Source organism: Tachyglossus aculeatus, chromosome 14 (genome assembly GCF_015852505.1).
Source record: "Tachyglossus aculeatus isolate mTacAcu1 chromosome 14, mTacAcu1.pri, whole genome shotgun sequence".
NCBI lineage: Eukaryota > Metazoa > Chordata > Mammalia > Monotremata > Tachyglossidae > Tachyglossus > Tachyglossus aculeatus.
The window spans coordinates 57,471,442-57,494,916 of NC_052079.1; the positions used below are offsets into that span (position 1 = coordinate 57,471,442).

A 23,475-nucleotide genomic window follows, 5' to 3' on the forward strand; every position below is an offset into this window, starting at 1 on the left:
CAAAACTGAAAAATGATCCCACAATCCCGACTAATGCTTAACATCCTGGACTGGTCATTCCTGCTGGTGGGAGGCTTAGGCTTAATAATAATAATAATAACAATAATAATAATAATAATAATAATAATAGGATTTATTAAGCGCTTACTATGTGCAAAGCACTGTTCTAAGCACTGGGGAGGTTTCAAGGTGATCAGGTTGTTCCACGGGGGGATCACAGGCTTAATCCCCATTTTACAGATGAGGTAACTGAGGCACAGAGAATTTAAGTGACTTGCCCAAACAGGCCTGGGAATCAGAGGGACCTAGGTTCTAATCCTGGCTCCGCCACTTGTCTGCTCTGTGACCTTGGATTTCACTTCATCAATCGTATTTATTGAGCGCTTACTATGTGCAGAGCACTGTACTAAGCGCTTCTTTGTGCCTCAGTTCCCTCATCTGGAAAACAGGAATTAAGACGGTGTGAGCCCCATGGGGGACAGGGACCATGTCCAACCTCACTTCCTTGTAACTACCTCAGTGCTTAGTACAATGTCAGGCACATAGTAAGTGCTTAACTAATATACTACTACTAATAATAATAATAATAATAAACAGCCGTTAGTGTTGCTAATGGTTTTATTAGAACTCTACCTTTATCCCTCCCCTCTCCTCCATCGGCTGGTCTACACTGCCCCTACTACTGAAGGCCTGGCTGGATCACTCTGAACCCTGCAAATGTCCACTGGAGATTTGGCGGGGGGCAGTGCTAAACTATGTGCTGGGGTAGATAATGATAATCAATCAATCAATCAATCAATCGTATTTATTGAGCGCTTACTGTGTGCAGAGCACTGTACTAAGCGCTTGGGAAGCACAAGCTGGCAACATATAGAGACAGTCCCTACCCAACAGTGGGCTCACAGTCTAGAAGGGGATAATAATAACCGGTAGTTGTTAAGCGCTTACTAAGTGCCAGGCACTGTACTGAGCACTGAGGGCAGATACAAGGTAATCAGGTTGGAAGCAATCCATGTCCCACACGGGGCTCACGGTCTCAACCCCCATTTTCCAGGTGAGGGAACTGAGGCCCAGAGCAGTGAAGTGATTTGCCCAAGGTCCCACAGCACACAAGTGGCAGGGCCGGGATTAGAATCCAGGTCCTCCAGCTCCCAGGCCCCGGCGCTATCCACTAGGCCGTACTGCTTCTCATTCGGAACAAGGTCGCATTTCGGCAGCCCAGCGCGTCGTCCGTCAGCCTGCAGGTCTTTTTTTTTTTTTTGGACGGCATTTGTTAAGCGCTTACTATGTGCAAAGCACTGTTCCAAGCGCTGACTTAATCCCCATTTTACAGATGAGGTAACTGAGGCACAGAGAAGGAATCGGGCTCGCTGGTCCGGGCTGCGGAAGGCCGTCGGGGTGGGTGGGAATGCCAGCTGCCTCCCAGCAGGGCCACCTTGGATTTGACTTGGATTTGAGTCTCCCCCTTTTAGACTGTGAGCCCACTGTTGGGTAGGGACTGTCTCTATATGTTGTCAATTTGTACTTCCCAAGCGCTTAGTACAGTGCTCTGCACACAGTAAGCGCTCAATAAATACGATTGATGATGATGATGATGACTTCCGCTAGCTCTGATGGAGGGTGTGGGTGGGGAAGGAGACCCCTGTAGTATTTGTTATTAATAATAATAATAATGGTATTTGTTAGGCACTTACTATTGTGCCAGATACTGTACTAAGCGCTGGGGTAGATACAAGCGAATCAGGTTGGACACAGTCCCTGTCCCACATATGCTTCACAGCCTTCACCCCCATTTTCCAGCTGAGGGAACTGAGGCCCAGAGAAGTGAAGTGACTTGCCCGAGGTCACACAGCAGACATGTGACGGAGCCAGTATTAAAACCGAGGTCCTTCTGATGCCCAGGCCCGGGCTCTTAGCTGCTAAACCAAACTGCTTTTTTATGTGCTTAATATGTGCCAAACACTGTACTAAGCACTCAGTGCTTAGAACAGTGCTCTGCACATAGTAAGCGCTTAACAAATGCCATCATCATTTGCCAATTTGTACTTCCCAAGCGCTTGGTACAGTGCTCTGCACATAGTAAGCGCTCAATAAATATGATTGATGATGATGATGATCATCATCATCACTGGGGTAGATACAAGATAGGCAGGTCCCACATGGGGCTCACATCCTAAAAAGGAAGGAGTCCAGGTATTGACTCCCCATTTTGCAGATGAGAGAACTGAGGCCTGGAGATGTGAAGTGACTTGCCCAAGATCACAGGAGGTGAGTGGCAGAAACGGGATTAGAACCCAGGTCATTCATTCATTCATTCATATTTACTGAGCGCTTACTGTGTGCAGAGCACTGTACTAAGCGCTTGGGAAGTCCAAGTTGGCAACATCTAGGGACGGTCCCTACCCAACAGCGGGCTCACAGTCTAGAAGGGGGAGATAGAGAACAAAACATATTAACAAAATAAAATAAATAGAATAAATATGTACAAGTAAAATAGAGTAATAAATACGTACAAACATATACATATATACAGGTGCTGTGGGGAGGGGGAGGAGGGGGAGAGGAATTCATTCTATCGTATTTATTGAGCGCTTACTGTGTGCAGAGCACTGTACTAAGCGCTTGGGAAGTACAAGTTGGCAACATATACAGACGGTCCCTACCCAACAGCGGGCTCACAGTCGAGAAGGGGGAGACTGACAACAAAACAAAACATATTAACAACTCCCAGGCCCGAGGTCTCTCCATTAGGCCACGTTGCTCCACACTTAAATACGCCCTGAGTCTTCTGGGGGGCTTAGGGCGCACCCCACTTCCCTTACAAAATTAAGCACTAAAGGCCTGACTGGAGCAAAGGTTTGCCTAGGACAGACCGAATCGTTTCTGGCCTTTGGGGTTAATGATAATGGCATTTATTATCATCATCATCATCAATCGTATTTATTGAGCGCTTACTATGTGCAGAGCACTGTACTAAGCGCTTGGGAAGTACAAATTGGCAACATATAGAGACAGTCCCTACCCAACAGTGGGCTCACAGTCTAAAAGGGGGAGCAGAGAACAAAACCAAACATACTAACAAAATAAAATAAATAGGATATGTACAAGTAAAATAAATAAATAAATAGAGTAATAAATATGTACAAACATATATACAGGTATATGTATATGTATACATATATACATTTATTAAGCGCTTACTATGTGCAAAGCACTGCTCTAAGCGCTGCGGGGGGATACAAGGTGATCAGGTTGTCCCCCGTGGGGCTCCCAGTCTTAATCCCCATTTTCCAGATGAGGTCACTGAGGCACAAAGAAGTTAAGTGACTGGGTCAAAGTCACACATCTGACAAGCGGTGGAGCAGGGATTTGAACCCCCGACCTGCGCCCACTGTTGTGTAGGGACTGTCTCTATATGTTGCCAACTTGTACTTCCCAAGCGCTTAGTACAGTGCTCTGCACACAGTAAGCCCTCAATAAATATGATTGATTGATTGATTGACCTCTGACTCCAAAGCCCGGGCTCTTTCCACTGAGCCACGCTGCTTTCCGCAGCTCCTCGGGGTTGAAGACGACCCGCCGCCTGGAATCTGGATTGCGATGATTTGATTCCAGGTGAAACTTCCCCGACCGGTACCAAAAAAAATCCACCCTGAATTACAGAGTACACGCCGAAATTAACATTTGGCCCCGCATCAAGGCATTCTGGCAAATTCGCCCATTTAACAGCGGTTTCAGTTTGCTTTGGACGAGAGACTAATCGGTGAACAGATCGGCTGTCAAAAGCCCGGCCAAAATCGGAGGAAAGGGAAAGAGAGGGCTGCGGCGGTGCCACGTTGAAGCCACTGCAGGCGTCTACTTTGAGATTTCGTCAATCAATCAATCAATCAATCGTATTTATTGAGCGCTTACTGTGTGCAGAGCACTGTACTATTTCTTAGGTCGTGCCGTGCAAAAGTCACCAACAGTTGATGTCTGGATTCATTCATTCAATTGTATTTATTGAGCGCTTACTGTGTGCAGAGCACTGTACTAAGCGCTTGGGAAGTCCAAGTTGGCAACATATAGAGACGGTCCCTACCCAACAATGGGCTCACAGTCTAGAAGAGGCAGAGCAAAGGATGATTCATTCAATCGTATTTATTGAGCGCTTACTGTGTGCAGAGCACTGTACTAAGCGCTTGGGAAGTCCAAGTTGGCAACACATAGAAACGGTCCCTACCCAACAACGGGCTCACAGTCTAGAAGGGGCAGAGCAAAGCATGATTCATTCAATCGCATTTATTGAGCGCTTACTGTGTGCAGAGCACTGTACTAAGGGCTTGGGAAGTCCAAGTTGGCAACATATAGAGACGGTCCCTACCCAACAACGGGCTCACAGTCTAGAAGGGGCAGAGCAAAGCATGATTCATTCAATCGTATTTATTGAGCGCTTACTGTGTGCAGAGCACTGTACTAAGCGCTTGGGAAGCCCAAGTTGGCAGCATATAGAGACGGTCCCTACCCAACAACAGGCTCATAGTCTAGAAGAGGCAGAGCAAAGCATGATTCATTCAATCGTATTTATTGAGCGCTTACTGTATGCAGAGCACTGTACTAAGCACTTGGGAAGTCCAAGTTGGCAGCATATAGAGACGGTCCCTACCCAACAATGGGCTCACAGTCTAGAAGATGCAGAGCAAAGGATTAAACGAGGAGGTCAGGCTAAAAAAACCCTTAATTGGCCTCTTCCGCCGGTTGAACTGGCTGTCCGACATCATCTCAATCAATCAATCAATCAATCGTATTTATTGAGCGCTTACTGTATGCAGAGCACTGTACTAAGCACTTGGGAAGTACAAGCTGGCAACATATAGAGACAGTCCCTACCCAACAGTGGGCTCACAGTCTAGAAGGGGGAAGGGCTCACACCTCTAGAGACGGAATATCGTTTAAAATCACCTCATTCATTTATTCAATTCATTTGATCGTATTTGTTGAGCACTTACTGTGTGCAGAGCAGTGTAGTAAGCGCATGGGAGAGTACAATAGAACAATAAACACACGTTCCTTGCCCACAATGGGTTTACGGTCTGGAGACGAGCTTACCGTCTAGAGGTGAGCGTACGGTCTGGAGCTCATCTGAAGGAATTCCTCTTGGATACAAAAGTTAGCCAGATGACAATAATAATAATAATCATTGTGGTATTTGTTAAGTGTTTACGCTGTGCCAAGCACTGTATTAAGCACTAGGGTGGAGACAAGCAAAGCAGGTTGAGTACAGTCCCGGTCCCACGTGGGGCTCACAGTCTCAATCCCCATTTTACAGGTGAGGGAACTGAGGCCCAGAGAAGTGAACTGACTTGCCCAAGGTCACTTAGCAGACGTGTGGTGGAGTCGGGATTGGAACCCACAACCTCCTGATTCCCAGGCCCGAGCTTTATACACTACGCTGGGCTGCTTGATCTTACATACACACACACACAAACACACACACTCTCTTTCTCTCTCTCTCTCTATACATATATGTGAAGATTTCCTCTTCTAATGGACAGATGCAATTTTTCTTAGGAAGCAATAATAATAATAATTATGGCATTTGTTAAGCGCTTACTATGTGCCAGGCACTGTACTAAGCACGGAGGCTGATACAAGTTTATCAGGTCGGATACAGTCCCCACACGGGGCTCAAGGTCTTAATCCCCATTTTACAGATGAGATAACTGAGGCACAGAGAAGGTAAGTGACCTACCTGTCCTTCTAGGCCCCGTCAGGTACTGATCCACCCACAATTGATCCAAGCCCCTCTAGAGTCTGCTCATCTTTTCAGTTCACATGACTTCCGGACGTAACAAAAAGAAGCACGCTGAGAAGCAGCATGGCTCAGTGGAAAAGAGCATGGGCTTTGGAGTCAGAGGTCGTGGGTTCAAATCCCAGCTCCGCCACTTGTCAGCTGTGTGACTTTGGGCAAGTCACTTCACTTCTCTGGGCCTCAGTTACCTCATCTGTAAAATGGGGATTAAGACTGTGAGCCCCACGTGGGACAACCTGGTCACCTTGTAACCTCCCCAGCACTTAGAACAGTGTTTTGCGCATAGTAAGCGCTTAATAAATGCCATAAAAAAAAAACATCACAAAAAACCACTGACGGCTGGGTGCCGAAGTCTTTTTTCTTTTTTAAGTCAACCAATCGTATTTATTGAGTGCTTACTATAGGCAGGACACGGTAGTAAGCGCTTGGGAAGGTACAATACAACAGAATTAGCCGACCCGTTCGCTACCCATAATGAGTTTACAGTCTAAAGGGGGCTTTTATGGTACTTGTTAAGTGCCTGCTATATGTCAAACGCTATTCTACGAGCTGGGCAAGGTACGGGTGAATTAGGCCGGATGCAGTCTCCATCTCACATGGGCCTCAGTCTACGTAGGAGGGAGAGCAGATATTTAATCCCCATTTTACAGATGGGGAAACTGAGGCACAGTCTTCTGTAGTTTATTCGGTCGCCCCGGTGGTGGGGAACGATGATTTCTGGGTCCGTGATTTTTCCCGAGTTCAAACACAGCCCTGGGCAACCTTTGGCTTTCTAAGTTGACAAGCCCTATTTATTTTGGTCTTTCCTCGGACTGATGTTTTTCCACTCCCACCCTAGCCATCCTGGGTTCCTCCTCCGTACCTGATAACAACGACAACAACAACAACAACAACAATAATAATAATAATGATAATAACAAGGATGATTGTGGCATTTGTTAAGTGCTTACTACATGCCTGGGCTAAGTGGTAATGATAGCCACAGAATAATCCAGTTAGACACAGTCCCTGTCCCACATGGGAGCTCACGGTCTAAGGAACGTGGATTTACTTCCCCTTTCACAGATGAGGAAAATGAGGCCCAGAGAAGTGAAATGACTTGCCCAAGGTCACCTAGCCGGCAAGTGGCAGAGCCAGGATTAGAACCCAGAACCCACGGGTTCTACCCACTAGACCTCGCTGCTTCTCCACCTTTCCCAGCTTTGTTGCATCTTTCCGAATCAATCAATGGCATTCACTGAGCACTTACTACGTGCTGAGCACTGTACTAAGTGCTTGGGAGAGGACGATACAACAGAGCTGGTACACATGTTCCCTGCCCACAAGACGTTTACAGTCTAGAGGAGGTTAAGATTAAGGAAAGGCATGGATGATAACTGGTGGATATTTGACAGAAACGTAGTGGGTCAATATTTAACCATCAAGGATCCGTTAATGTGATTTATTTTAAAATGTAACGTCAACCTCGGTGTTATGAGAATCAAAATCTGTGATGAAAAAGTGTGTTTACGATTCTTAATTTTCTTGCTGTATCTAACCTGGTAATAATAATGATGGTATTTGTTAAGCGCTTACTATGTGCCAAGCGCTGTTCTAAGCGCTGGGATAGACACCAGGTTATCAGGTTGTCCCAAGTGGGGCTCACAGTCTTAATCCCCATTCTACAGATGAGGGAACTGAGGCACCGAGAAGTTAAGTGAGTTGCCCAAAGTCACACAGCTTATAAATGGAGGAGTCGGGATTAGAACCCATGACCTCTGATTCATTCAATCGTATTTACTGAGTGCTTACTGTGTGCAGAGCACTGTGCTAAGCGCTTGGGAAGTACAAGTCGGCAACATATGGAGACGGGCCCTACCCAACAACGGGCTCACAGTCTAGAAGGGGACTATTCTAAGCAGAGGAGCAGATACAAGTTAATCAGGTTGGAGACAGTTAATCAACGTATTGTGTTTCAATTAACATACTATGTGCTGAGCACTGTAGTGGACAGAGCATGGGCTTGGGGAGTCAGAAGGACCTGGGTTCTACTCGTGCCTCCGCCACTTGTCTGCTGTGGGACCTTGGGCCTTCACTTCACTTCTCTGGGCCTCAGTTTCCTCATCCGAAAAATGGGGGTTGAGGGTGTAAACCCCATGTGGGACAGGGACTGTGTCCAACCCGACTAACTTGTATAATAATGACGACATTTGTTAAGCGCTTACTATGTGCAAAGCACTGTTCTAAGTGCTGGGGGGATATAAGGTGATCAGGTTGCCCCACATGGGGCTAACAGACTTAATCCCCATCTTACAGATGAGGGAACTGAGGTTCAGAGAAGTTAAGTGACTTGCCCAAGCCACACAGCAGACATGTGGCATAGCCGGGACTAGAACCCATGACCTCTGACTCCAAAGCCCGTGCTCTTTCCGCTGAGCCACGCTGCTTCTCTACCCCAGCGCTTGGAAAAGAGCTTGGCACATAGGAAGTGCTTAACAAGTCCCATTATTTATTATTATTATTATTATTATTATTATTATTATTATTATTACTATTACAACGCAACAGAATTAGCAGACACATTCCTAAGATGTATTCCTAACATTCCCCTTTTAGATTGTGAGCCCCCTTTTAGACTGTGAGCCCACTGTTGGGTAGGGACTGTCTCTATATGTTGCCAATTTGTACTTCCCAAGCGCTTAGTACAGTGCTCTGCACATAGTAAGCACTCAATAAATACGATTGATGATGATGATGATGATGTAGCTCCCAAAATGGCAGCTGGTATTCCCTGTGGGGGCCCGTGAGGCTCGATCTAAAGGGAGCCTGCCTTTCTTGGGAATTTCCTAGGCCCTTCCTGAAGATGCCGAGCAGAATGTGTCTGTTTAGTGTTGTATTGGACTCTCCCAAGTACTTAGTACAGTGTTCCGCACACGGTAAGCGCCCAATAAATACGACAATGAAAGAATGAATCTATCCGGCCGTCAACGGGGGGAATAATGAAAACGGACAGTAGCAACCTGTGACGACAGATCCGTCGGACCCCGGTCCGTTTCCCGAGCACTGGTACTCGCTGAAGCTGAATGGTCCTGAGCTGTCATCACCCATCGACTGAGAGATCTCTTGGATGTTTCCCATTTCCTGAAGAAACTCTTCGGAGAGCGGACTCTCCAGGTCATCTTCGTCCAGCGGCGGAAGTGGGCAGAGCTGGCTTTCCGTGTCTACCATCTTGATCAGAGGCTGCTGGTCGCTTCGATTCTTCTTAGACTGGGATGGGGAAAGACAAAAAAAACCCACTTGTAAAAACCCAGTCAGTCGAGGGTATTTACTGAGCACGTGCCGCGGGCAGAGCGCTGGACTAAGCCCTTGGGCGAGGATGATATAACAGAATCGGGAAGCATGGTCCCTGACCCCAAAGATGACTTGGGACCATTTTGTAATAAGTGGTATTTCCAGAGCACTTACTGCGTGCAGAGCGCTGCACTGAGCGCTTGGGTGAACAGACTATGACAGAGTTGGTAGGCGTATTCTCGGCCCCCAATGAATGGAAATCATTTCCCACCATCAATAATAATAATAATGATAGTAATTATCATCATCATCAATCGTATTTATTGAGCGCTTACTGTGCGCAGAGCACTGTACTAAGCGCTTGGGAAGTACAAGTTGGCAACATACAGAGACAGTCCCTACCCAGCAGTGGGCTCACAGTCTAAAAGGAGGAGACAGAGAACAAAACCAAACATACTAACAAAATAAAATAAATAGAATAGATACAAGTAAAATAGAGTAATAAATATGTACTTGTTAAGCACTTACTATGTGCATATATGCATATATGTTTGTACGTATTTATTACTCTATTTATTTATTTTACTTGTACATATTTATTCTATTTATTTTATTTTGTTAATATGTTTTGTTCTCTGTCTTCCCCTTCTAGACCGTGAGCCCACATTGGGTAGGGGCCGTCTCTATATGTTGCCGACTTGTACTTCCCAAGTGCTTAGTACAGTGCTCTGCACACAGTAAGCACTCAATAAATACGATTGAATGAATGAATGAATGAATGGATGTGCCAAGCACTGTTCTAAGCGCTGGGGTAGATACAAGTCAGTCAAGTTGGACACAGTCCCTGTCCCACATGGGGCTCACATTCTTAATCCCAATTTTAAAGATGAGATCACTGAAGCCCGGAGAAGTGAAGTGACTTGCCCAGGGTCACATGGCAGACAAATGGCATCAATTAAAGGTACCTACCTATAATACTTATTCCCTGATTTGCTCCCTTTATTCACCATCACCTCGGCCCCAAGGCATTTATGTCCATATCGGTAATTTATTTATATATACTACTTTCTATCTCCCTATCTAAACTGTAAACTCACTGTTGGCAGAGAATGTGTCTGTTATTTCCTTATACTATCCTTGCCCAAGAGCTTAGTGCAGTGGTCTGCACTCAGTAAGTGCTCAATAAATATGAATGATCGACTGGAATCTATGATCTGAAGTCCACGTTTACTCGTCTGCTCTCCATATGATGTTGGGGGGGAGAAAGATAATAATGATAATATTATTATTAATGAGAAAACTATTATTGTTAATAATAATAATAGTGGTACTTGTTATGTGCCAAGCGCTGTTCTAAATACTGGCAATCAGGTTGGACACAGTCCCTGTCCCACATAGGGCTCACAGTCTCAATCCCCATTTTCCAGATGAGGTAACTGAGGTCCAGGGAAATGAAGTGACTTGCCCAAGGCCACTCAGAAGTCAAGATGCCAGTCAAGGGTCAGGTCCCCCAAAGTCGGCATTTCTGATGTAATTTTACAAAACTCCTTGGTTTCCCTGTTGTGCATCACTGTTAAGCACTGAGTCAATCACCCCTTTCCTGGATGACCAGTGCTTTCCACTGTGGCACAAAGCCTTTCGTGGCCTGTCCGTCATAACGTGATAGGAAATGAGGGGGTGATTTCCATGGGAGCTGGGATTATTCCCCAATCGGCTAATATTTCCTCATGGGAAATGAAGCTGAAACCACCGTCAGTCGGTCAATTGCATTTATTGACTACTTACTGTGTGCAGAGCACTGTACTAAGCACTTGGGAGAGTCAGAACAATAAACAGACACATTCCCTGCCCACAGTGAGTTTACAGTCTAGAGGGGGAGACAGACTTGAATACAAATAAATAAATAAATCGTGGATTTGTACGTAAGTGGGGCTGGGAGCGGGGATGAAAAGAGAGAGCAAGTCAGGGCGATGCAGAAGGGAGTGGGAGAAGAGGAAAGGAGGGCTTAGTTAGGGAAGGCCTCTTGGAGGAGACGGGCCTTCAATAAGCCTCTGAAGCAGGGGACAGTAAGGCTCCCTCGGGGAAGAGGCTTTCAAAACACACCCAGAAAGACCAAAGCATCGCCGAAAATCCCCATCCACAACAATGATGACTGGTATTTGTACAGCGCTCTCGATGTGCCGAGCACTGTGCTGAGTGCTGGGGTCGACACAAGATAATCGGATGGGGCACATTCCCTGCCTCATGTGAGGTTCACGGTCTAAAGGGGAGGGACCCGCAGCCTGAAAAATTCCAGCCACCAGCCATCAGGCTGCTGGCAATGAGAATCTGAGTGTGGCTGACAGGGGTCTTCTCCCTCCTCTTCCTTCCCGGGATCGTAGAAGGAGGAAAAAAAAATTCCAGAGGGCACTGGGGGCTTCCCAAAAGAAAGGCACCATCTGAATTCAAAGTATTTTTTCCTGAGCAAAAGAGGACACAGTGGTTCAGTTTGGGTGTCTGGCCTCAATAATAATAATAATAATAATAATAATAATAATAATAATTACGGTATTTGTTAAGCGCTTACTATATGCCAAGCACTGGGGTAGATACAAGGTTATCAGGTTGTCCCACATGGGGTTCACAGTCTCAATCCCCATTTTACAGATTAGGTAACTGAGGCACAGAGAAGTTAAGTGGCTTCCCCAAGGTTACTCAACAGACAAGTGGCGAAGCTGGGATTAAAATCAATCAATCAATCAATCAATCATATTTATTGAGCGCTTACTGTGTGCCAAGCCCGGGCTCTTCCAACTAAGCCAAGCTGCTTCTCCAAACAAACCAATCCACTACAAACCAATCAATCTAGTATTATTATCTTTAATAATAGTATATTATCTACTATTAAAATTTACTATTCTACTTATTTTACTTTGTTAATATGTTTTGTTTTGTTGTCTGTCTCCCCCTTCTAATAATAATAATAATAATAATAATGTTGGCATTTGTTAAGCACTTACTATGTGCAAAGCACTGTTCTAAGCGCTTGGGGGATACAAAGTGATCAGGTTGTCCCACGTGGGGCTCGCAGTCTTAATCCCCATTTTACAGATGAGGTAACTGAGGCTCAGAGAAGTTAAGTGACTTGCCCAAGGTTACACAGCAGACACGTGGCGGAGCCGGCATTCGAACCCATGACCCCTGACTCCAAAGCCCGTGCTCTTTCCACTGAGCCACGCTGCTTCTTCTAGACTGTGAGCCCGTTGTTGGGTAGGGACCGTCTCTATATGTTGCCAGCTTGGACTTTCCAAGCGCTTAGTCCAGTGCTCTGCACACAGTAAGCGCTCAATAAATACGACTGAATGAATCAATCAGTGCAGGGTGGAGAGTTTTTCCACCGTACTTCTCAGGGACAGAGGATTTGAGACGAGTCAATAACTTCCCAAAGAACGTGCGGGCTATTGCCCACCGATGACTTTGGGCCTGCTGCTTCCCCCGTTACCTGGCACGCTCCTCAAGGGCAGGGGACTTGGCCTCCCGTTGTATTGGAGGCTCCCAAGCGCTCAGGACCCCGTGTTCTACACAGGGAGACGCTCAATAAATCAGGCTGTTGCTGATGACGATGGAGACTCTCAGACTCCACTTGGAGATGAGGCAAGAGGCACAGAGAAGTGAAGTGATCTGTCCATGGTCACACAGCAACAAACAGCAAAGCCAAGATAACCCAGGCCCGCGGCTTCCAGACCTGTGCTCTTTCCACTAGGCCATCCTGCTTCTACGTTTTCATCAGCCCCAAGGCCAAGCCGCCAACCCCCTCTAGACTGTGAGCTTCTTATGGGCAGGAATGGGTCTGTTTCTTGGTATATTGTACTCTCCCAAGTGCTTAGTACAGTGCTTTGCACACAGTAAATGCTCAATAAATATGACTGAATGAATGAATGAGGGGGGAACAAAGTCACTAAAAAGGAAGCGGCGTGACCTTGGGGAAAGACCCCAGGCCTGCGAGCCAGGGGACCTGGGCTCTAATCCCAGGGCTGCCACTTTGCTGTGTGACCTTAAACACGGCACTTCACTTCTCTGTGCCTCAGTGATCTCATCTGTAAAATGGGGATTAAGACTGTGGGCCCATGTTGAACTCTACAGCTTTGTATCTAACCCCAGCGCTTAGAACAGTGCCTGTATATAGTGAGCGCTTAACAAAAATCAATTAAGAGAGTTGTTCCTCAACGTCACCTGGCCTGGCCGGGTTACAGATTCTAATACATATTTCTGGCCCAAGTTCTGTCCTAAAGAGGCGGATTCGATGGTACCCATTCCCAAACCAAATCCTCTCAAAGTTCCTTTTTTATCGCATTTTTTAAGTGCTACTATATGTTAAACGCTGTTCTAAGCACTGGGGTGGTTACAAGTTCATTAGGTCTGATACAGTCCCTGTCCAGCATGGGCCTCACAGTCTAAATTCTCCCTAAATAGGAGGGTGAACAGGTATCCACATTTCCCAACTGGGGGAACTATGGCCCAGGGAAGTAACTTGCCCAAGGTCACCCAGCAGACAAATGGCAGAAGAGGGATTAGAGCCCAGGTCCTTCTGACTCTGAGGCCAGGGCTCTCTCAGTCATTCATTCATTCAATCAATCAGATTTATTGAACGCTTACTCGGTGTAGAGCACTGTACTAAGCACTTGGAAAGTACAATTCCCCTTCTAGACTGTGAGCCCCCCTTCTAGACTGTGAGCCCGCTGTTGGGTCTCTATGTGTTGCCGACTTGTACTTCCCAAGCGCTTAGTACAGTGCTCTGCACACAGTAAGCGCTCAATAAATACGATTGATTCTCCACTAGACCACCCTGCTTATCAAGTTTTAGTGGGATCAGGGAGGCTGCTACTTAATAAGGCTGCAGATATGGTCTCACAACAAACCACACGGATTCTTCCAACACCATTTCCTTTTCCGGATTGACTTTGATTTGTACTTCCCAAGCGCTTAGTACAGTGCTCTGCACACAGTAAGCACTCAATAAATACGACTGAATGAATGAATGAATGAATGACTAGCCCAACATTTACCGCTCATCGTGATTTCACCCCATTCTCCGGCCTCGGCGCCACTGAAACATCTAATCTGCCCTGGGATGGGCTTCTCTGCCCTTCGGCTGACTCTGGTCTTCCCTTCCTTCCGACCTTTCTGGAAAACGCTTCTCTCCCCCGCGGTCTTCCTTGGTTAATCCCACCTGGCTCCGATTATGCCAGCAATCCCCGAACGCCTCCGGCAATTTCCGCTAATGACATGTTTCCGTGTTTCTGTGGTCTCTCTCTTTGGGTTCCCGTGTCTTCTCCCCATTATTCTGTGAGTTCCTCGGAGGCAGGCAGGGGTTATGATAAATTCCTCCCGTGCAACCCCTCGTGGCACCAAATCTGGGTCTCGGTACGCAATGGGACGTCAAGAAATGCTGCCAATGGGCTCACACACCAGTCACGGGTATACGGAGAGGCAGAGAAGCAGCGTGGCCTAGTGGGTTCTCATCTCTGCTCCACCACTTGTCTGTTGTGTGACCCTGGGCAAGTCACTTCTCTGTTCTGGGCCTCAGTGACCTCAACTGTTCATTCATTCATTCATTCAATCGTATTTATTGAGCGCTTACTGTGTGCAGAGCACTGTACTAAGTGCTTGGAAAGTACAATTTGGCAACAGACAATCTCTACCCATCAACGGGCTCACAGTCTAGAAAGGGGAGACAGACCACAAAACAAGCAGACAGGCGTCAATAGCATCAAAATAAATAGAATTATAGCTATATACACATCATTAATAAACTAAATAGAATAATGAATACGTACAAATATACACAAGTACTGTGGAGCAGGGAAGCGGGTAGAGCAGCGGGAGGGAGTAGGGACGATGGGGAGGGGAGGAGGAGCAGAACTGTGAAATGGGGATTAAGCCCGTGAGCCCCACGTGGGACAGGGACTTGATCCAACCTGATTAGCTTGTATCTACCCTAGTGCTTAGTAATAATAATAATAATTATGGTAATAATAATAATGATGGTATTTGTTAAGCACTTACCATGTGCAAAGCACTGTTCTAAGCACTGGGGGATACAAGGTGATCAGGTTGTCCCACGTGGGGCTCACAGTCTTAATCCCCATTTTACAGATGAGGAAACTGAGGCCCAGAGAAGTTAAGTGACTTGCCCAAAGTCACACAGCTGACAATTGGCACAGCCGGGATTCAAACCCATGACCTCTGACTCCAAAGCCCATGCGCTTTCCACCGAGCCACGCTGGTACTTGTCAATATACCAAGAGCACTAGTAAAGTGTCTGGAACATAGTAAGCACTAAACAAATATCATTAAAATAAAAAAAAAAAAAAAGACAGAGGCAAAGTTAGTAGTTCAAAAAGCCCTCCAGGCTGGTTGCAAGCTGGTCCACGCAATGCACATCCGGGAGTACAGCAGGTCAGTGCCGCCTGATGAGTAATTTTCCCAGCAGGCTTCCCCGGGAAAGGCTGGAGCCGGATTCCGGGTGCTGCAGAAGAGGCCCACGGGTGGAAGTCACTTCGCTTCCGTGATGGTATTTGTTAGAGAAGCAGTGTGGCTCGGTGGAAAGAGCCCGGGCTTTGGAGTCAGAGGTCGTGGGTTCAAATCCTGGCTCCGCCAATTGTCAGCTGGGTGACTTTGGGCAAGTCACTTCACTTCTCTGCGCCTCAGTTACCTCGTCTGTACAATGGGGATGAAGACTGTGAGCCCCCCGTGGGACAACCTGATCACCTTGTAACTTCCGCAGCGCTTAGAACAGTGCTTTGCACATAGTAAGCGCTTAATAAATGCCAGCATTATTATTATTATTATTATCGCACCCTCCTCCCTGCCAGCCACTGGCCCAAGGCAAAGCCATGGGGGGAGCAAACTGGCTCTGGACTGACTAGAGCCAAAGTGGCTTTGGCTCAAAGCCCGGCAGGAGATATATACATATATACCTGTATATATGTTTGTACATATTTATTACTCTATTTATTTATTTATTTTACTTGTACACATCTATTCTATTTATTTTATTTTGTTAGTATGTTTGGTTTTGTTCTCTGTCTCCCCCTTTTAGACTGTGAGGCCACTGTTGGGTAGGAACTGTCTCTCTATGTTGCCAACTTGGACTTCCCAAGCGCTTAGTACAGTGCTCTGCACACAGTAAGCGCTCAATAAATACGACTGATTGATTGATTGGTTGATTGAGAGGACCCTGGAGTAAAAGAAGGCGGGCTCCCCTCAGCTGCTGCAACCACCTGCGGTGGCTCAATCGCCCCGCTGCTCCAGGGGTGATCCCAAGGATTCAATTGCTCCAGGGTCCCCTCTCCCCCAGGGGAGTCCGTCTTGGTCTTGGAGTCCCGGAGCACTTAATAATAATGATGGTAATCGTTAAGCGCTTACTATGTGCCAGGCACTGTACTCAGCGTTGGGGTGGATACAAGCAAATGAGGTTGGACTCAGCTCCTGTCCCAGACTAAACTGTTCTCGACTGTGAGCCCGCTGTTGGGTGGGGACTGTCTCTATATGTTGCCAACTTGGACTTCCCAAGCGCTTAGTACAGTGCTCTGCACACAGTAAGCGCTCAATAAATACGACTGAATGAATGAATGAGATGGGGCTCAGAGCGTGTCCGGTCTTGGGTGCCACGCTTTTGGTGGGGCGACAGAGTTCAGATGTTGCCAACTTGTATTTCCCAAGCGCTTAGTACAGTGCTCTGCACACAGTCAGCGCTCAATAAATACGACTGAATGAATGAATAAGCCGAGAAGCATCATGGCGTAGTGGATTGAGCACGGGCTTGGAGTCAGAAGGTCATGGGCTTTAATCCCGGCTCGCCGCTTGTCTGCTGTGTGACCCTGGGCAAGTCATTTCACTTCTCTGGGCCTCAGTAACCTCATCTGTAAACTGGGGATTGAGACTGTGAGCTCCACGTGGGATGAGGGACCGTGTCCAAGCCGATTTGCTTGTATCCACTCCAGCGCTTAGTACAGTGTCTAGCACATAGCAAGCGCTTAACAAAAACCATCATTATTATAAGAAATGAGGGACTACTGGTGAAAAACAGGAGCCACAAGGGAACAGTTAAAGGAAACGGATTAGGATAAAGGACGGAGGGCTTTTGGTCAGTCAGTCGATCGTATTTATTGAGCGATTATTGTGTGCAGAGCACTGTACTACGCTTTTCGAGTATGCAACTTAATGACAGTACAGACTATCATTGTGGCTCAGTGGAAAGAGCTCGGGCTTTGGAGTCAGAGGTCATGGGTTCAAATCCCGGCTCCACCAACTGTCAGCTGTGTGACTTTGGGCAAGTCACTTCACCTCTCTGTGCCTCAGTTACCTCATCTGTAAAACGGGGATTAAAACTGTGAGCCCCCCGTGGGACAATCTGATTACCCTGTAACCTCCCCAGCGCTTAGAACAGTGCTTTGCACATAGTAAGCGCTTAACAAATACCATCACTATTATTATGATTCTTACAGACACCCTCCCTGCCCACAACAAGCTTACAATCGGGGGGGACGGGGGACGGACATTAAAATAAATAAATAAATTTTAGATGTGGACATAAGCGCTGTGGGGCTTGGAGGGGGAGTGAATAAAAGAGGCAAGTCAGGGTGACGCAGAAGGGAGTGGGAGAAGAGGAAAGGACGGTTTGGTCGGGGAAGGCTTCTTGAAGGAAATATGCCGTCAATAAGGCTTTGAAGGCAGGGAGAGTCAATGTCTGTCAGGGACAGGATGTTCCAGGACATCCTCATCAACATCAATCGTATTTATTGAGCGCTTACTGTGTGCAGAGCGCTGTACTAAGCGCTTGGGAAGTACAAGTTGGCAACATACAGAGACAGTCCCTACCCAACAGTGGGCTCACAGTCTAAAAGGGGGAGACATGGGCGAGAGGTCGGCGGCGAGACAGATGAGATCGAGGTACACCTTAACTGCAGCCTGGACCGAGTGAACCCAACTACCGGGGTTGGCCTAGCTGCCCACCGGGACCAGAGGAGGATGCGCTGGGCGGGAAATGCTCAGTCTACTGTCGTGAGCGCTCAATAAATCCTACGGTATTTGTTAAGCCCTTACTACGTGTCGAGCACTGTTTTAAGCGCTGGGGTAGCTACAGGGTTGAGGGTCTTAATCCCCATTTTACAGATGAGGAAACTGAGGCACAAGGAAGTTAAGTGACTTGGCCAAGGTCACACAGCAGGCAACTGGTGGAGCTGGGATCGGAACTCGGATCCTTCTGACTCCCAGGCTTGGGCTCAATCCATTAGGCCACGGAGGCAGGGAGGGAGAGGGATTTCCCCCACACCCATTTGAGGAATGGAGTCACTGAGGAGGACAGAAAGCGGGGCCCGTTCTCCTCACCGCTCACCCCAGTTCTCACGTTTGGATAGTGCGGGAGAGGGACTTGGTTAAATGCTGGAACCGATTCAATCAATCAGTGGTATTTATTGAGCGCTACTGTATGCAGAGCAATCAAGCCATCAATGGTACTTACTATGTGCAGAGCACTGTACCAAGTGCTTGGGAGAGTACAACACAACAGAATCAGTGGACGCGTTCCCTGCCCGTAATGATTCCCGAGGGAAGACCAATTTTTTAACCCTCCTAGAGCCTTTGAGATGGACGCCTCTACTCACTGGACTTCCCTGCCCCTCCCGCCTTAACGTAACTAACTTGCCGTTCAGCAAAGTCACCTTAGAGAACCGGGCTTCTGCCCTCCTTGAATGAGGTCTGATGAAACTTGCAGAGGACAAACTGGTAGAATACTCTAAAGCACACAACTGATATTTTTTTAACAGCCTTCCTGTACTTTCACCCAGCCCTATTAGGTTAATCATTGCCAACTGCAAAAATCATTAATGAGCTGTACCTGAGAAGGCATAACTACAGTACGTGAAACCACGCTTGCTGATCCGATGTCTCCTATGCAGAAAAAAAACAGGCAACCCAAAATAACGATGGAACCTCCATTTCGGTGTCAGAAGGATGTCTTTCAATACTGGGCCATCGAACCCAGTGGACCGGACCACGTTTCGCTGACATATCTATCGATGCCCTTCCCACAGTCCCTTGATCCTAGGAATTGGGAAACATAAAGAACTAGGACGGATTTTAGAAAACCTCCCATCAGTCCGACCGAGAAGGGTTTTGAAAAGCACGAGCCACAGTTGGGCCCAAAGGCACGCTCTGTCTCTGCCTGGGGTTAATAAGAATAACTGGGGTATTTGTTAAGTGCTTACTATGTGCTGGGCACTGTACTAAGCTCTGGGGTAGATACAGCTAATCGGGTTGGACATAGTCAATCAATCAATCAATCATATTTATTGAGCGCTTACTGTGTGTAGAGCACTGTACTAGTCCCTGTCCCAAATGGGGTTCACAATCTTAATCCCAATTTTTTATTATTATTACTATTAAGAATAACAACGGTATTTGTTGTTGTTACTATTATTAATAATGATAATGGCATTTGTTAAGCGCTTACTACGTGCCAGGCATTGTACTAAGCGCCAGGGTGGATACAAGCAAACTGGGTTGGACACAGTCCCTTTCCCACATGGGGCTCACAAGCTCAATCCCCTTTTTACAGATGAAGGAACTGAGGCCTAGAGAATAATAATAATAATTGGCATTTGTTAAGCGCTTACTATGTGCAAAGCACCGTTCTAAGCGCTGGGGAGGATACAGGGTGATCAGGTTGTCCCACGTGGGGCTCACAGTCTTAATCCCCATTTTACAGATGAGGTAACTGAGACCCAGAGAAGTTAAGTCGATCGTATTTATTGAATTAAGTGACTTGAGCAAGTTATTGAGCAAGTTAAGTGACTTGCCCAAGATCACACAGCTGATATATGGCGGAGTCGGGATTCGAACCCATGACCTACTGACCCCTAGGCCCTACTCTATCCACTATGCCTTGCTGCTTCCCTAACAGATGAGGGAACTGAGGTACAGAGAAGTGAATGTTGGAATTAGAACCCAGGTCCTGCCTCCCAGGTTCACAGTGACTACTCGCCCGAGGCCTTCCAACAGACAAGTGGCGGAGCCAGGATTAGAACCCAAGTCCCTCAGACCTGGCCCAGGCCCTGGCTCTAGTCACGAGGCCACGCGGCTTCTCCGGGTAGTCCCGGATGCTTTAGTTCCTTCTCGCCCATCATTTCAGCGTGGCTCACAGAAAGAGCCCGGGCTTTGGAATCAGAGGTCACGGGTTCGAATCCCGGCTCCGCCACATGTCCGCTGTGTGACTTTGGGCAAGTCACTTAACTTCTCTGTGCCTCAGCTACCTCATCTGTAATCAATCAATCAATCAATCGTATTTATTGAGCGCTTACTATGTGCAGAGTACTGTACTAAGCGCTTGGGAAGTACAAATTGGCAACACATAGAGACAGTCCCTACCCAACAGTGGGCTCACAGTCTAAAAGGGGGAGACAGAGAACAGAACCAAACATACCAACAAAATAAAATAAATAGGATAGAAATGTACAAGTAAAATAAATAAATAAATAAATAGAGTAATAAATATGTACAACCATATATACATATATACAGGTAATCTGTAAAACGGGGATGAAGACTGTGAGTCCCCCGTGGGAAAACCTGATCAACTTGTAACCTCCCCAGCACTTAGAACAGTGCTTTGCACATAGTAAGCGCTTAATAAATGCCATCATCATTATTATTATTATTATTTTGGAGGAGGCAGCGATGCACAGTGCTCCGCACACAGTAAGCGCTCAATAAATACGGCTGAACGAATGAATGGTGAAGCTATGTTCCAGCTGAAGTCCCTGGCCACATTCTGGGATACCGCCACCCCTGCTAAACCCCCAGGAAGCCCGGTTGGTCTTGCAAACCACACGGACTCTTCGTCTGCTGGGGCGGTCGTCAGAAAAAGCCGGGACGGTCGTCAGAAAAAGCCGGGACGGTCATCAGAGAGCCGCGGCAAGCAGCTGGCCCTGATGAGTCCTCTCCCCCAAGCTTTTATTTCCCGTGTCCCCGGCCCCAGAGGTCGAAGGCCCTGCTGAGAGCTCACCTCCTCCAGGAGGCCTTCCCAGACTGAGCCCCTTCCTTCCTCTCCCCCTCGTCCCCCTCTCCATCCCCCCATCTTACCTCCTTCCCTTCCCCACAGCTCCTGTATATACGTATATATGTTTGTACATACTCTATTTTATTTGTACATATCTATTCTATTTATTTTATTTTGTTAGTACGTTTGGTTTTGTTCTCTGTCTCCCCCTTTTAGACTGTGAGCCCACTGTTGGGTAGGGACTGTCTCTATATGTTGCCAGTTTGTACTTCCCAAGCGCTTAGTACAGTGCTCTGCACATAGTAAGCGCTCAATAAATACGATCGATGATGATGAAGGGCCCTGGTGGAGGCAGGGAGGGGAAATCTTGCACGAGGCTAAAGGCCCACACTCGCTCCAGGTCTGGGGGGAGGAGGATTCTGCGCCAACCTGGGTGGGTGATTGGGTTGGGGGGGCACAGGGTCGCGTGCCTTTAGCTCGGCCTGCTGAGCGAAGACCGTTTCCTTCCGGATGGCGTAAGGGAAGGCGGTTATCGTCCAACCTGACCGTTTTTGAAGCGGAAGTCCGTACAAGGTGGTGACAGGTTGCCACAGGCAAGTAGGCAGGCAAGGGTGGAGCAACTGGCAACCTGAGCAGAGATTTATGACACGTCCGATGCTCTCAAGGCCAAAGCGACTGCAGCCCAGGGCCGATGCTGAACTGCCTTCAGGCGGCCAATCAGGGGGTGTTTACTGAGTGCTCACTGTGTGCAGAGCACTATACTAAGCGCCTGGGAGAGGACAACACAACAATATAACAGACACATTCCCAGCCCACCATGAGCTGACAGTCCAGAGGGGCAGATGAGACATTAATAGAAATATTTTCCCTGCGCTTCACCTGATGCAGAGCAAAGAGGGGGTCCTCTGGGCTGCACTGGGCTCTGGCGACACCATGTTATAATAATAATAATAATAATAATAATAACAATAATAATAATAATAATAATAATAATGATTATGGCATTTGTTAAGCGCTTACTATGTGCAAAGCACCGTTCTAAGTGCTGGGGGGATATAACATGATCAAGTTGTCCCACGTGGGGCTCACAGTCAATCCCCATTTTACAGATGAGGTAACTGAGGCCCGGAGAAGTGAAGTGACTTGCCCAAGGTCACACAGCTGACAATTGGCAGAGCCGGGATTTGAACCCATGACCTCTGACTCCAAAGCCCGGGCTCTTTTCCACTGAGCCACGCTGCTTCTCTATGTATGTTATGATCCCAGGATCACTGAGTCAGTGTAGCCTAGTGGCTAGAGCCTGAGCCCGGGATTCAGAAGGACCTGGGTTCTAATCCTGGCTCCGCCACCTGTCTCATGTAAGGTGCTGGGCAAATCACTTCACTTCTCCGGGCCTCAGTTCCCTCATCTGTAAAATGGGGATTAAGGCCATGAGTCCCTTGTGGGTTATGGACTGCGTCCAACCTGATTAGTTTGTCTGTACTCCAGCGCTTAGTACAGTGCCTAGATTGTTGCAAGTGCTTAACAAATACCATAAAAATGAAAAAAAGCAACATTCTTCCGCAGCTGATCCAGGACTACTCTGGCTACGGATCTTGCCGGCAACAGACTAGGGGGACGCCGCAACCGACTGACTGAAGATGGTATTTAGGAAGGCCTTACTGTGGATCAAGCAGTGTGCTGAGCATTGGGGTGGCTAAAGGGTAGTTAGTTCAGAGACGGTGCCTGCCCACATGGGGCTCACAGCCTAAGGAGAGGGAAAGGTAGAGCAACAGAAATGGGGATACGTCATCATCGTCGACGGTATTTCATTCATTCAATCGTATTTATTGAGCGCTTACTGTGTGCAGAGCACTGTACTAAGCACTTGGTTAAGTACAATTCGGCAACAAGTAGAGACGATCCCTACCCAACAATGGGCTCACATTAAGCACTTATTATGTGCAGCACACAACTGAGAACGAACAACGGGAGTGAATAAAAGAGCATTCGGCAATGAAGAACTTTACTTGGGCATTATTAGAGTTATTAAGGTCACATCTTCTCCGAGAGGCCTTCCCCAGTGAAGCCCTCTTTTCCTTGGCTCCCTCTCCCTTCCGCATCACCCTTGCACTTCAATCTGTGGCCTTTGGACATTTGATATTCACCCCACCCCACAGCACTTATAGTCATATATTTAAATTATATGCATTATTTATTCTTAGTAATGCCTGATCCCCTGGACTGTAAGCTCGTTACGGGCAGAGAGACATGTCTGCTAATTTTGCTGTACTGTACGCTCACAAGTGCTTGGTACAGTGCTCTGCACATTGTAAGTGCTCAATAAGTGCAACCTATTGATGGCTTAATAATAATAATTGTGGTATTTTAAGTG

At 47.1% G+C, this 23,475-nt stretch overlaps 1 protein-coding gene across 4 annotated transcripts in view; it reads right to left on the reverse strand.

The window, feature by feature from the left end:
* PPARA (peroxisome proliferator activated receptor alpha) overlaps nt 1-23,475 on the reverse strand; it is an 83,792-nt gene that overhangs the window by 32,044 nt on the left and 28,273 nt on the right. For 3 of the 4 annotated variants that reach the window (XM_038756122.1, XM_038756123.1, XM_038756121.1), the window contains exon 2: nt 8,791-9,037. In XM_038756122.1, coding sequence (XP_038612050.1) covers nt 8,791-8,998 — 208 coding nt within the window. In that variant the 5' untranslated portion in view covers nt 8,999-9,037. Of the gene's footprint in view, nt 1-8,790; nt 9,038-23,475 lie in introns of those variants that run through there. The other variant, XM_038756124.1, reaches the window with a different exon arrangement.